At 43.4% G+C, this 14,666-nt stretch overlaps 1 protein-coding gene across 1 annotated transcript; it reads right to left on the bottom strand.

Annotated features, from left to right (window-relative positions):
• Positions 1-4,582: 4,582 nt before the first annotated feature.
• Positions 4,583-14,288, bottom strand: LOC147617302 (uncharacterized). Its single transcript, XM_086776950.1, has 2 exons — positions 13,761-14,288; positions 4,583-4,845 (listed from the first exon to the last, which is right to left on the bottom strand). The coding sequence occupies exons 1-2, from the start codon at positions 14,171-14,173 to the stop codon at positions 4,842-4,844; spliced, it is 417 nt and encodes a 138-aa protein (XP_086633076.1). The 5' UTR covers positions 14,174-14,288; the 3' UTR covers positions 4,583-4,841.
• Positions 14,289-14,666: the final 378 nt, after the last annotated feature.

Genomic DNA, 14,666 nt, shown 5'->3' with positions numbered 1-14,666 from the left:
ACATCTAACTTGCTTAAAGAAGGTGTTTGAGAGATGTCGATTATATCGCATATCCTTAAATCCTTTAAAATGCCAATTTTGGGTCAATCATGGTGTTATATTAGAGCACATTGTGTCTAAAAATGGTATTTCCACCGATGAGAGCAAGGTGAAGTTGATTCTGGAATCACCACCACCAACAAACTACACAAGGGCGTACAAAGATTTCTGGGACATGTTGGGTATTATCAAAGATTCATTATCTTCTATGCTGAGATTGCCAGACCATTATATAGACTACTCATAGTCTTTGAGTGGACTGATGAATGCCAAAAAACATACAATCATTTGAAACAAGCACTAGCCCGAGCACCAATCTTGAGACCACCCAACAAGGATCTTGTATTTCATGTACACATCGATGCATAAAATTTTGCTATTAGATGCACAACCTGGGAATTCAAATTGGATTACCCAGTTTGTTTCACCAGTTGATGCAGAAATGAATTATACCACAATGGAACACGAAGGATTGGCTATGGTATATGCTGTTAAAAAAGACAAACATTACTTGTTAGCCAATAAATTTGCATTCTTGGTGGATCATCAAGCCCTATTGTATCTGGTAAACAAGCCATGCACCACAGGAAGAATCATACACTTGGTCAGCTTTGTGAGTACATCCAGCACCATCTTTTTTGGTAGCAATAATATCACCTCCTTCTTGAGGACTTTATTATGTAGCCCCTTTTTTCTGCAATACTTATCTTCAGTCTACCTCAACAAACCTCCCATTTGAGGTTTACATAGCCATCATTATGGCTACATTGAGCTCCCCAATTGAGCTCTAACTTGCATGCTTTCTCCCCTACATGATAGAACTTTTAAGGGCACTTCCCCACAAAGTTTCTCTCAAGAAACCAAAGGTGCTAAAACCAAAGTGAAAAACCTTCAATGGCCTCCACATGTAGCTTTGCTCTTCTTTGATGAGAAAATGAGCAATCACAACCCCTTGGTGTGTAGAAATACGGAATGCAATATGAGTCCATAATTACTTATCTCTCTCTTGGATAAGCTTGCACCTTCTCATGCTCTTTGCCCAAGTGCAAAAGCCATGGGATCCACTCATCTCATCAATTAGCAACCCTTATTAAAAGTGAGCATTCATGAGGCAAAATTGTAATAAACCAAACCTCTTGATGCAACTCTCTTCTTGGCAGCTTCTTTGATGATGGCACCATCTCCAATGTCTTTATGTTGTTAAAATCTCCACATGCAGACTCCATTAAACCAACCTTCTTGATGCACCTCTCTTCTTGGTAGCTTCTTTGATGATGGCACCACCTCTAATGTCTTCATGTTGTTAGAATCTCCACATTTAGACCCCATTAGCAACTTTGAAGAACCTCTAATTCGAGTTCTTGAGTTTGTTTGGGATGCAAAATTGAATCAAGAACATGGATATAGTGACATAAATCAATTGACTCTCTTGATTAATTGTGGATTTAGCATAAAAAAGTGTGTTTCGCATACTTAATTTGCATGAAAACACTCTTTGGAAGCCTTAGAATCAATTGGTAAGGCTAGGCTTGGATTTGGATGTAAAACCATTGGATTTGGATGTAAAACCATTGCCAAATGCATCTTTAATTTCTCTAAGAGTATGTAGGTTTTACACCTAGTGATTGTATACCACTAAAGAAAAGAGATTTAAGCCTTGAATGCTATATAGCATGAAGTAATCCCTTCTTTCCTCCTCTCTGCATTAATGGAAAACACTAATTTGGAGGTATACTTTCCTAATCTAGATGTTGTGGCTGCATGCCCTCGGTCTTGGCTATGCATCCTCTATCTTTGAATGCTTACAAATAACCCACGACTTGCCCTTTTATAGGGACTTTAATAGCAAGTCATATGTTGGTTGGCCTACCCCTTTTCAGGCCATAAAAAGTCATTAAAAATGTTGTTAAGTGTGTTCATGTTACAACCAATACTTGTCCAAACCATTGGTGCATGTCCTAGGCACCTCTTGACACCTATAGGACTATCAAAACTACTTCAGACTACTCATATAAGACCTCAAACTTTGACCCCTAGGAATGTGCAAGGGATAATTATGTCTACATGGCACCAGATTAAGGTGTGCACATGACACTTTTTGAGATCTAAAGCTTGTAACTTGGAAGAAATGCATGCTCATGGGAGTTAGAGAGCCATTAGGAAAAGGAAGACATGGACATAGTCATTAGTTTAGAGCTCTTAAATGCTTCTCAGGGATTACAATTGTTTTTCTCTTAAAGCTTTGGAAGGAGAAAGTACCTTGAAGAAGAACTTTGAAATCAACTTCATCAACAAGTGGCTTTAAGGATTGTTCTTGGAATCTCTATCTCCCCAACAAAAGGGTTCATTTCTCATCTCACCAAACATGTGAATTCATGTTGGGATTGTGAGAGATATATATTCAATGAACACTCCACCATACACATGGATTCGTGTTGGGATTGTGGAGTGTACACGTCATTGTTCACTCCACCATACACATGGATCCATGTTAAGATTCTGGAGTGAACAGTCCATTGTTACCACACCAAGCTCATTTATTGGAGTGAACACATTGTTCCCACACCAAGCTCATTGATTGGAGTGAACACTCCATTGTTCCCACACTAAACTTGAGTTGAGATTGTGTAGGAGAACAAGAGGACTATTGGGATTGGGAGAAGGGTTTCTAGGCTTCGAGATCCTTGAAGAGTCTTTGGAGAACCGGGAGTGTCCTAGTTGAGGGTCAAAAACTCTTGTGACCTTCTACACCGACAAAAATTTTGAGATGTTTTCATACCTCATATATACTTGGCTCCTAAAGCCCTCAAAGCTTTTACTTGCAAGAACTCTTTGTTAATACAATATTCTTAAGGGGAGAGGGTCAACCCATTTCGGCCCTAGTGTGGTGTATTTCATTTTTCAGTTTTCAATCAAGTTTTTGTAATTACACTAACGATAATTACACTAACGATAATTTGGTTTTGAGATTCCAACTCCAAGTTTTTCAATCAAGTTTTTGTAATTACACTAACGATAATTTGGTTTTGAGATTCCAACTCCAAGTTTCAAAAAGATCTTAAATTTCAAAGCCAATTCCAAGAAAGGTTTAAGTTTCTAACACACTAGTATAAAACTCACAATAATTTAAATGAATTAGATGTCTAAAGCTCCAACAAAATACACACATTTTCACAATTATGTGGGTTTGAATTCCTTGTATATACTCTCTTGTCCATGTGTAAATTTAAGACTGTCTTGTCCATGTGTAAATTTAAGTCAATTTCATTTATACATAAGACATACTTCAAAGTTCAATAGCTAAGACGTTAAGTCTTTGTGTGAACTTCAACATCTCATAGGACAATGTGGCATCATTTTGCTCTCAAAAATTTCATCTTAACAATGCTTCTTTACAAAATGGCATTGGGTATAGATAAAATTACTAAGATAAAGTGGCTTTCGACAGGAAAGACATGGGTATGGACTTGTTATTTTTCTTGTGTGGGCTTGCCGTGGGCGGTCATGTGGTGGGTGGACGGCATTAAAGGACAAGTGTTAAAGTGGGCGAGGTCCCAAATGATCTCGGAAAGGGTGGACTTAAAGAGTTGCCAAAAGGCACATGGAGGCTTGGGAAGAACCAAGGTATTTCATGGAGAGGGTGGTCCCTTCAGCTTAGGATGCACATGAGATAAGAGTTCACAAGAACCAAGGTATCGTGGAAGGCATCCTCTTACTTTGAACCTATGATAAGGATTTCTTTGTGTGGTAGATAAAAGGCAAGGATCCTAGGAAATCTATTTTAACAATACATTTGCTTGCTCATTGTTTCTATCATACCATTCATTGTTTCTATCATACCATTCATTGTTTTTTATGAATTGATACTCGCCCACAAGCTTGTACTATAGTCCAATTTCAACCCCTATGTGATGTTGGTGGTGTTGACTTTGTGATACCTCATGCTTATAAGTGTAATTAATTTGAGTGAAGTGCTCCATGATCCACGCAGCCCACAACCATGTTAACCAAAAGTGATTAACCTCCATCAAAAGCTTCATTGAGACAAGTTGCAACCTCATCATCGACTACCCCCCATAAGGAACAAGCCCTGCCAATGACTAACATCACTAAACACCTCATCCTCATAACCCTTTAAAGGAAGCTCAACCAGTGCTAACCATCATTAGACTCCAATCCCTTGAATCTTATCACCAAAAGGGTTAGGAGTGGTGGGTACCTAAGTGCACAAAAGCACAAAGGTACTATGAGAGTAATAGCAGCATCAGGATTACCAAGAGATCCCTGATATTTGCACCTCCCATTGCCAAATCCAAGATCCGCTCACCACATAAATTAACACACAAACCCCCCCCCCCCCCTCTCCCACGCGGCATGCACGTGTGACATTGCATTGTTAAACAAAAGAGGCTATGATATGATACATCATCCCTTGAACACAGTTCAATAATTTAAAGAAAGGATTTAGCACAATTTCACTGCTACTTAAGAACAATTACTCCTAGCATAAGTGAAAATAAACAGCATCATGTACATAGAACTACGTTTGATGTTGCACTGCCTTTATACCAGCACATGGCCATGAGATACAATAATCCTGTATATGCCATGTAAGTCCTGCTTGTCTTAACTGTTGTCTGCATTCCTTACAACATTTACAAGGCCTGAAAGGCTTGGAGGGAAGAAAATAAATTCCAATAGATAATGATTCTTGTACTTTCCCTCCTGAGGCTAAAAGTTAGGATGCACAGAAAATGTTGGAATGTCATTGGCACCTCCTTGGTGGTGCTTCAGCTCAACGTTCATCTGCAAGATAAAAAAACATAAGCTCTCTCTCTCTCTCTCTCTCTCTCTGGCCAAAGAAATCCACAGAGCAACATGCAGCCATGATTTGCACTAGCTCTCAAGTGACCCCTCTCTTCATTGTTATCAGTCTACAAAGCTAGTTATGTATAATTTTGAGTTTAATTCTTACTATCTTTTCATGCCAATGTGAATGATAGTGGTACTTTTGATATATTACATGTCTCATATGTTCTTGCCTTCTTTTGTAGGACGTTGAAAAAAAATTCCTCTCCCTCCCCCTCGTGATGGGAAGCTGTGCAACTCCATCACTCAACCCTAACTGCTCACCACCTCTCTTGCGCCAACTGCCCGCCACTCCCCCCAGCCCACAAACCCTCTGCTAGTTGCCCACCACCCTCCCGAGTTCCTAATTGCCTGCCTGCTAGCTCTCTGTATTGCCCACGACCCATTGTTCCGTTTCCCTGCCCATTTTGAAATCCCAAATCGATTTTCCCGTTCATTTACCAAATTGACCATTTTTATTCCGACCACATCAGACACTGATGGAGAGCTTTGAAGACGCGAAGGACATGTATCTGCAAGAGTCAGAGAACCAACACAAGAGCAGTATTTTCAAAAAGGCAAAGAATGCCTAGTCACACCGGAATGGGGAATGTTTCCGGCGTCTATAAACCAACCACACGAGCAAAAAATAATAATTCTTTTTTTCTTGGCTGATATCACTGTAACGTGTGGAAGCTTACAGAAAAGGATTATACTTTATAAATACTTTCAGCCCCTTTGTTCTTGATGATGTATAGCACAATGTAATGAAAGTAAGATGCAAAGAGAGAGAAGAGAGACAATAACACACGATTGGGTCCCAAATACCCTTTGAAGGGCCCCACCATGTATGGTGTGTTTGCTTTATTGAATGAGTAGACTGACAGATTGCTGGCTGTAAATATCCAAGACTGAATTGACTTGGATACTATTAACCACTCCGTAGGTTGACATGGTTTCACCAACCCAAACTACCGTAAAGTGCTTTGCCATCTTACCCGCTCGAACATTTACTTATCTTTTGAAAGACGGTGCTAGACCATCGGCCTTAACCTTGTGCTTAAAGTCAAATAGGGAAAGTCTAAGGATTTTGTGTACATACTAGCTTAAGACTAGTAATCGAGGCCAAACCATTTTTAAATTTGGCTAGCCTAGTGTGAAAACTAGTCACTTGTATATAGGTCATTTTTTAGAATAAGTAATACACAATCATTCCCTTAACAATATTTTACTTGTGAGCTCTCCTCATCCCTCTTCTTGTTTGCTTGTATGCTATTGGATTCATGCATGCTAGATGGATGCTTGAATAGCTTGTAGATTGTCTTCTCGCATTAGCTTGTAGATTGTCTTCTCGCATTAGCTTCCCCTTCATTCCCCGCCTTTTGTGAGAAAGAACCATCACGAAGGACAATCTCTTTTCGTCTCCATCTAGGTACAGAGAACTCTCCCTCGGCAAAGGAGCATTCCGATGTCACAACAGAGTGAGCATGCGACAGACGAGCTAGCACACCCACATAGGGAAGTTGCAGTTTGCGGCTCTAAAGCAGACCAACGACACATGCTTCGGCAAGGCTAAGGTAAGCTCTTGACTTGGTGCCGCTAACAAGGACTAGCCTTTTGATTTGAAGTTTTACTTGCATTAGGGCATTCTATTTTCGTATCTTGGAAAGGAAAACCCTTAGTTTCTTGGTGATTTGCATAATTTTGGAGCCCACTGTAACACGCAGAAGCTCTGGGGGTCTTCTTTCAGCCCTAAACACCACTGGAACATGCTGATGCAAAACGCAAACATGAAGAGAGAGAGAGAGAGAGAGAGAGAGATGGCTAGAAATTCAGTATATATCATATAGTACAAAAAGGTACTTTTCTACAGCCCTAGTCTGCCTAATACAAAAGGTGATAAAACACCCAAAATCTAGTCCCTACTTGGACCCTAAGGACCCAACTCATAAAGAGTTGAATGAATGAAACAATGAGCACACTTGCTATTTATATGCTTCCTGGACACTTGGCATACTGGCCGACTGCTGGTCGGCCACTCAAAATGCATTAAATGCTCTTCAACGCTGCCCGACTGGACTTCTTCACTTGTCATGACGCGCCTGCAGCCCGCCCTGTCCTCTGGTTCAGCCGACCACCTCTGTGAGCAGCCGACAGTCTTCCTTTCTTCTAACGCAGCCGTCAAGACCTCTTCATGCCCTCTAGGCCTTGCTCCAAGTCCACACTGTCCACTTCTGTATCTTGTGCTCCAATTCCTAGCTCTAATGGTCTTTTTCTGGCTGTCCCTTCTGGATTAGCCCTGAGAATGTACATGAGCATGTTGTGCACATGACATCCCCCTCTGCTAAACTTGATGACGGGAATCCAACCTGTTCTTGGATGACTGTCGTCATCCCAATCTTTTCCAGAAGTCCCTCTGTCATCCATCCATCTTAGGCAACCCTTTTCTCTGAAAACCCAGCCCGGTCTCCAAAACCACTCTTGACTCTGAATAAGATCTATGCATCTGTTCCCCTCCAGTCCCCAATCCATTCCTTCCCTGACTCTGAACACTGTCTTGGTCTTCATTCCTGAAAAATGAGTCTGGCACTCTCACATCACCCCTTGGAGGATAATCCTCCCTTGGGACCGTTGCCCGAGAACCTATCTGGCTCACAAGACTGCCATCCCCTCTGGCTTTGTGGAACACCACCAACAAACCTCCTGGGAGCTCTTCCCGATTCTGTGCTCCTTGCCTTGGGCTTCGTATCCATGTACTTTCCTGTACCTTCGACCTGTACACCATCATATGGGACTGATTCAGTGTTTAGCTTTACTGAGCCTGATGCTCTGATACCAATGTAACACGCGGAAGCTCTGGGGGTCTTCTTTCAGCCCTAAACACAACTGGAACATGCTGATGCAAAACGCAAACATGAAGAGAGAGAGAGAGAGAGAGAGAGAGAGAGAGAGAGAGAGAGATGGCTAGAAATTCAGTATATATCATATAGTACAAAAAGGTACTTTTCTACAGCCCTAGGCTGCCTCATACAAAAGGTGATTAAACACCCAAAATCTAGTCCCTACTTGGACCCTAAGCACCCAACTCATAAAGAGTTGAATGAATGAAACAATGAGCACACTTGCTATTTATATGCTTCCTGGACACTTGGCATACTGGCCGACTACTAGTCGGCCACTCAAAAATGCATTAAATGCTCTTCAACACTGCCCGATTGGACTTCTTCACTTGTCATGACGCGCCTGCAGCCCGCCCTATCCTCTGGTTCAGCCGACCACCTCTGTGAGCAGCCAACAGTCTTCCTTTCTTCTAACGCAGCCGTCAAGACCTCCTCTTCATGCCCTCTAGGCCTTGCTCCAAGTCCACACTGTCCACTTCTGTATCTTGTGCTCCAATTCCTAGCTCTAATGGTCTTTTTCTGGCTGCCCCTTCTGGATTAGCCCTGAGAATGTACATGAGCATGTCGTGCACATGACATCCCCCTCAGTTAAACTTGATGACGGGAATCCAACCTGTTCTTGGATGATTGTCGTCATCCCAATCTTTTCCAGAAGTCCCTCTGTCATCCATTCATCTATGGCAACCCTTTTCTCTGAAAACCCAGCCCGGTCTCCAAAACCACTCTTGACTCTGAATAAGATCTATGCGTATGTTCCCCTCCAGTCCCCAATCCATTCCTGCCCTGACTCTGAACACTGTCTTGGTCTTCATTCTTGAGAAATGAGTCTGGCACTCTCACATCACCCCTTGGAGGATAATCCTCCCTTGGGACCGTTGCCCGAGAACCTATCTGGCTCACAGGACTGCCATCCCCTCTGGCTTTGTGGAACATCACCAACAAACCTCCTGGGAGCTCTTCCCGATTCTGTGCTCCTTGCCTTGAGCTTCGTATCCATGTACTTTCCTGTACCTTCGACCTGTACACCATCATATGGGACTGATTCAGTGTTTAGCTTTACTGAGCCTGATGCTCTGATACCAATGTAACACGCGGAAGCTCTGGGGTCCTTCTTTCAGCCCTAAACACAACTGAAACATGCTGATGCAAAACGCAAACATGAAGAGAGAGTAGAGAGAGAGAGAGAGAGAGATGGCTAGAAATTCAGTATATATCATATAGTACAAAAAGGTACTTTTCTACAGCCCTAGGCTGCCTCATACAAAAGGTGATTAAACACCCAAAATCTACTTGGACCCTAAGCACCCAACTCATAAAGAGTTGAATGAATGAAACAATGAGCACACTTGCTATTTATATGCTTCCTGGACACTTGGCATACTGGCCGACTGCTGATCGGCCACTCAAAAATGCATTAAATGCTCATGAAGCATCGACGATAATACCCAACGTGGCCCATAAACTGTTGTACACCTTTGTAGTTGGATGGTGGTGGTAATTCCAAGATCAATTTTACCTTACTCTCGTTAGTGGAAATACCATTTTTAGACATAATGTGCCCTAAGATTACACCATGCTTGAACCAAAATTGATACTCTAACCATGGCCTTGCTACTTTGTTGCATCCTACCTACAAAGCACTCACTTTTCACTGATCAAGAGTTGCTTTCAACTAGGGATGCTTTCTTACCAAAAGCATTACCCAATGATGAGAATGGGCAATTTCAGTTCTTACAGGAGCTCATCTACTATAATGATCAGAGAGGCTCCACATTCGCCAATGCGGTATGTTGGAGGAGGGATTCTATGGTGAAGCCTCTCTTTTGGCGGGAGTCATTTGCTTACCAACAACCTCACCAACAAAGAGTGGCTTTGAGGATTCTAGCATAGGTAACCACTAACCACTTAGCACCAAGGTACTAAATTATGTGTAGATACTAGAATCCTGAACATTGTTTATTTTTATTGTGGATTAGGATTGCTCTTCGAGTGCATGTGAGAGGAACTGGAGTTCCTACTCACTTATACACACGAAGTTACGCAATCGATTGAGCACAAGACAGTTAGAGCAGCTGGTCTATTGCCGCATAACTTGTGCATGGTGCGTGCAATGCACGATATGAGTCAAGCTAGACAGGTATATTGTTGTGTAACGTGTTAGACTTACACAACTTTCAATGTTTTATTATTTAGCCCCTAATCAATTATAAAACTTGTAGGTAAACGTTGACGAATTCAAGTTGACGGTGGACACTCTTAAAAGTGTCCACAAGGAGCATAATGTAGAGAAGGAGGCCATATATGCAGAGCTCTACAAAGAGCTAGAGGAGATTGATAGTCGAGTCTCTCACACTCGTCATGGTCGCCGAGCTAGAGGTGGAGTGCAGGTTCAACCTATTCTTACCCTTGGCTCCCGAGACTCTGATCGCCCAGTTGCTACCTATGTCAGATGTGGCTCCACGAGTCGGAGCTCTACCCCCGCAACGATTAGAGTTGAGGATGCTTCCATTGCGGAGTCTTCTTCGGCAGTTCATGGTGATATTAGGGAGCCCAAATATGATGATGAGGGCAATGTTCTTAGCGATGGGGATTTTGGTGGGAGCTCTTAGGTGTCCTCCTCTAGTGAGGATATTGAAGAGCCTCGCGATAGCTCTGAGTCCTGACTCCTGACATAGATGGTGACATAGTCTTTTAACCTCTATAGTCCTTTATGGGCTTTTTGCATTTTTGTACTCACATTTTTGTACTTGCCCATGCGGCATGCCAACTTTTGGGGCTTTATATATATTCACATGTACATTTGTCTACTTTCATTTTCCATGCAACTTGCAAGCTGCAACATTCTAATTTTTTATGTTTTGGGTAAGTTGTAAGTTGTAAGTTGTAACTTCTCTAGGTTTTGCATCTATATTTTTATATTTTTTAGTATTTTTTAATGGACCGTACCTCCACCGTATTTTTATTTTCAAAATTTAGCGGTGCATTCCGAGACCGTATTTGAACGTACCACACCAAATCGAAATTTTCGTACCTGACAACTATGCTTCCATGACAAGACCAAACATATTGAGATCCACTTTCACTTCATTCGTGAGCTGGTCGCCGATGGCATCATTACACTGGAGTATTGTCCTTCTCAAGACAACTTTGCTGATCTCTTCACCAAACCTCTTCCTCAAGATACTATAGATCAGCTCCTTACCTGTATGGGAGTCGTACCCCGTACTGGAGCTGAGAGGAGGTGTTAGATATGTCATCTCCAGCTCTCTTTCACGCCATTTTATGCCCCTTTTTTTCTAGTTATTTATTGGATGTCATTACAGATTTCCACTATTTTATAGCTTATTTTTAGGCATTTATCACTTTTGCTATAGTCGTGTGCCTTCTGCTACTGGTCGATGGGATGTATATAAGCATGGCCATTGTGCCTTCATAATTTATTCAATACTTTTCAATTCTTGGCTCAAGTGTTGGATCTCTCTTGGTTGTCTACTCTCTCGTGTGATCTCTATTTGCTTCTGCTTCATATTCACATATTCTCACAACAATGTGATTCTTGTCCCTTCAAGGACGGTTGGTTTATAGCCTCCGAAAGCAACCGGAAACATCTCCCACACACATAGTGGATGGTTTATTTGTGGTCAAGGAAAAAACTAACCACTCCCACTATGGCGAACTCTGACAAAACGAGAGAGCACCAGATCCTGGAAGAGACTGTTACTTCTACAATGATTGCATCAAGAAGCAAAGCTTCCAGTGGAGACCACATGCAAGCAATGTTCCAGCAATTTATGCGTATCACGACGCAACAGGGGAGACAATTGCTTGAGAAAAAGGCTTTGATTCAAGCCCTGGAGAAGCGGCTACCTTTTCCACATTCCTCTTCACCCATTTCCCTCCCCCTCGCCAGTTCTCACCTAGATCCCTTCCCAGATCTCTACGTCGGCTAACTCCATTGCGGAGTTAACTCAGCAGTCTCGTGCTTTACATGAACTGTAGGTACGGGAGTTTGAGCTTCCGATGCAAGCAACAACTTGCGCTGTTGCACAAGAAGAACAAAGACGACACATGGAACACAAGTGTTTTCTTGCAGCTCTCGATGCAAGGATAGTACCAGCGACTTCCTCGACTCATCTTCATGAGAAGGTGAATTTTGATGAGTTCAGGGGATTGTGCCAAAACACGCAACCGGTCCTCAACAAAGTCACTCACTTGGCATTACAGTTGCAAAAATCCGAGGACAAGAAAGGGCAATTCCTATATTTTTTAGACACGCAAATCCAATGGGATCTCTTTTCCTTTGGCAGATAGCTCATAGGAGGTTGGCTATGGGCACCTGGCTGGCTATTGGAGGTCGGCCTACCCTATGTTCTAGGTGTGGACACCCACAAGAGTCACAGTATCATTGTCTTTGGGATTGTCCCAAGGCGTGGCAGGTCTAGCAGCGGATCCTCTCTATCTTCACCATGGATCAGGCATCTACCCACCCAATTACCTGGGGACGGCAGCCTGGGCCTCTGAGTCAGCACCGGCTCTAGCATACAAGAAGATAGGATAGGACCTTGCCCTTCTCCTTTCTCACCACAGTATCACGACAACCCCGTTTTCAGCAGCCCCAAAAGGGGGAAGTACCACACACACCTGTAAAAGGTGGGAGATCATTAGTAGTATAGTAACGTCGCACATTTGCCATGCTTGCTGCAGCGAGGCCATAGAGGGAATTACAACACCACCCGCTGAGTCCATCCAGAGCATATGGACGGACATCATTCACACCCTCTGTGGCCAATGGGAGAAGTTGCGAGGCTGCTCTGAGCGTATGTGTAAGCGCCGAGAGGCTTTTCTGTGGATCTGGAGTAGCTGTCCTTTCCCCATGGTCAGAGACAGTGAAGTTACTTGGCATTACAAGCCACCTATTTGTCTCTTCCTTGTGCCCCCCCACCACAAGCCTTTCTCCGAGAGCAGCCATCCACCGAGGAAGAGCCACTCTCTGTCCCCAACTGTTTTTCTTGTCTCCCTTGATTGAGACTGGGTCATGTACTTAGCCGTTTCAACTGCAATTTCATAACTAACGGAAGGATCTTTTCTTGGAATAGAAAAAATTTGATGGGGTCTCCTACTTTCATATGCCATATCTAGGAATTTAACCTCCCACCAACACCATGGGGGCAGATCACTTCTATCTGGCATTTAGCATGTCTTGTCATGGCCCCCCTGGCCCTATCCTCCAATTTCCACATTCACTTTCATTCTGACCTTGATTCAATCTATGACGATCGTCTCAAAAAACCACCCTTTATCTCTCTTCGCCTCTGCCAGCCTTCGCTTTACAGCCCAATGCCATAATTCATGACTCCACACAGGCATGTTTCCCCATATCATTCACAAATGATAGCTTGACGGTGGTAGTTAACATGACAATCATGCTCCACTCCAAGAAGAAACTGATGAAATTATGCATAAATCCTTCTTCCATTCAGTCCAACCTCTTTAGGATGGTTGCCTTATTATGTAAAGATCCTCTCTAAGGTTTCAGGACTGGATCCCCTGCCACTCGTGGCTGCCCAGCTTTTTGCTGATCCATGTGTGCAACTGCATCAGTCTACTCTTGTGTCTTCCGTTATGCTAATAAGCCTGGCAAATACCAGTTGACTCTGCCTACTCAACAAGTGTTATTCCAGCTTCCTGCTAACAAGACTTGACAACTTGAGGCCATTCATTCATGTTGTCAAATGAAATCATTGTGATAACATGTCGCTATAGCTAAAACGTCCTAAATTTCCCAGGCGATTCCAAGAAAGGTCTGAGATTCTAACATTAACCTAGTCTAACATTAGACATACTCTATGTGTGAAGTTTTGCCTCTGCAAGAGCAATGTGGCGTTGTTTTTCTGTTGAGAATTTCATCTTAGAAGGGCTTCTTTACAAAATGTCTAGTGGCTTTCAATAGCAAAGACGTGAGGGTTGACTTACTTGTTGTCTTGAGAGGGCTCGGCGTGGGCGGCCATACGGTGGTGGATGGCGTCGGAGGAGGTCCAGCCTAAGGGGTTGAGGACGAAGTTGAGGTGGTGGAGAGTTATGGGGGAGTGGGCAGAGCGCGCGAGATCCTGAACGATCTTGGAGAGGGGTGGGCTGGGCGGCATGAAGAAGGAGTCCTCGGGGCGGAAGGGCAGCCAGCTAGGCGCAAGCTTCTGGAATTTGAAATCGCAGTACAGCTGGTCAAGGGCCCTGACCGTGTTCGCGCCCTCCTCCTCCGCCGCCTCATCCGCCAGCGTCCACCCCTCCGCCTCCACTGATGAGAAGAACCTGCTGGACGACGCTGCGGCTGCCGGTGCGGTTCGCCGCAAGAACGCTCCACCCTCCCGCCGTAATGCGAACAACGCCATATCCGATGGTTGTCTTGGCCCAGCAAGCGCAGCAATGAGAAATGGAAACGCGGATGATCTCTACTTCACGGTGGAGCGTCGTATACATAAATACATGGGTTGTGTGCATACATGAGCGCACCGCCATTGACCGACCAAGTCACCACAAAAACGTATACGCTACTCCTGGAAAATGTTGACCTTGCCTTTTAAGCAGTGCATCTTTCTAGTTCAACCTCTAAGAGCAAAATCAAGCCTCTCAAAGAGTGCATCTTTCTAGTTCAACCTCTAAGAGCAAAATCAAGCCTCTCAAAGAGGACACAGGACTCTCTTGTCCAATCCAACATGTCGCGTAGCGGACCTACACAAAGAGGGACATTGTCTTTTACACAGAGATACATCATAACACCTCAGAGAGGGTTGTCCAAGACGGTGTCAAGGTATGTATGGAAGTTTGAATATAGGGGCTACCTACACAAAGAGAGAGATACATTGGAGACCTAAGAGAGGGTTG

Source organism: Cibotium barometz, chromosome 37 (assembly GCF_041138505.1).
Source record: "Cibotium barometz isolate CiBa-2024 chromosome 37, ASM4113850v1, whole genome shotgun sequence".
NCBI lineage: Eukaryota > Viridiplantae > Streptophyta > Polypodiopsida > Cyatheales > Cibotiaceae > Cibotium > Cibotium barometz.
Note: the sequence above shows the minus strand (reverse complement) of the source record. Positions and strands in the feature narration are given on the sequence as shown.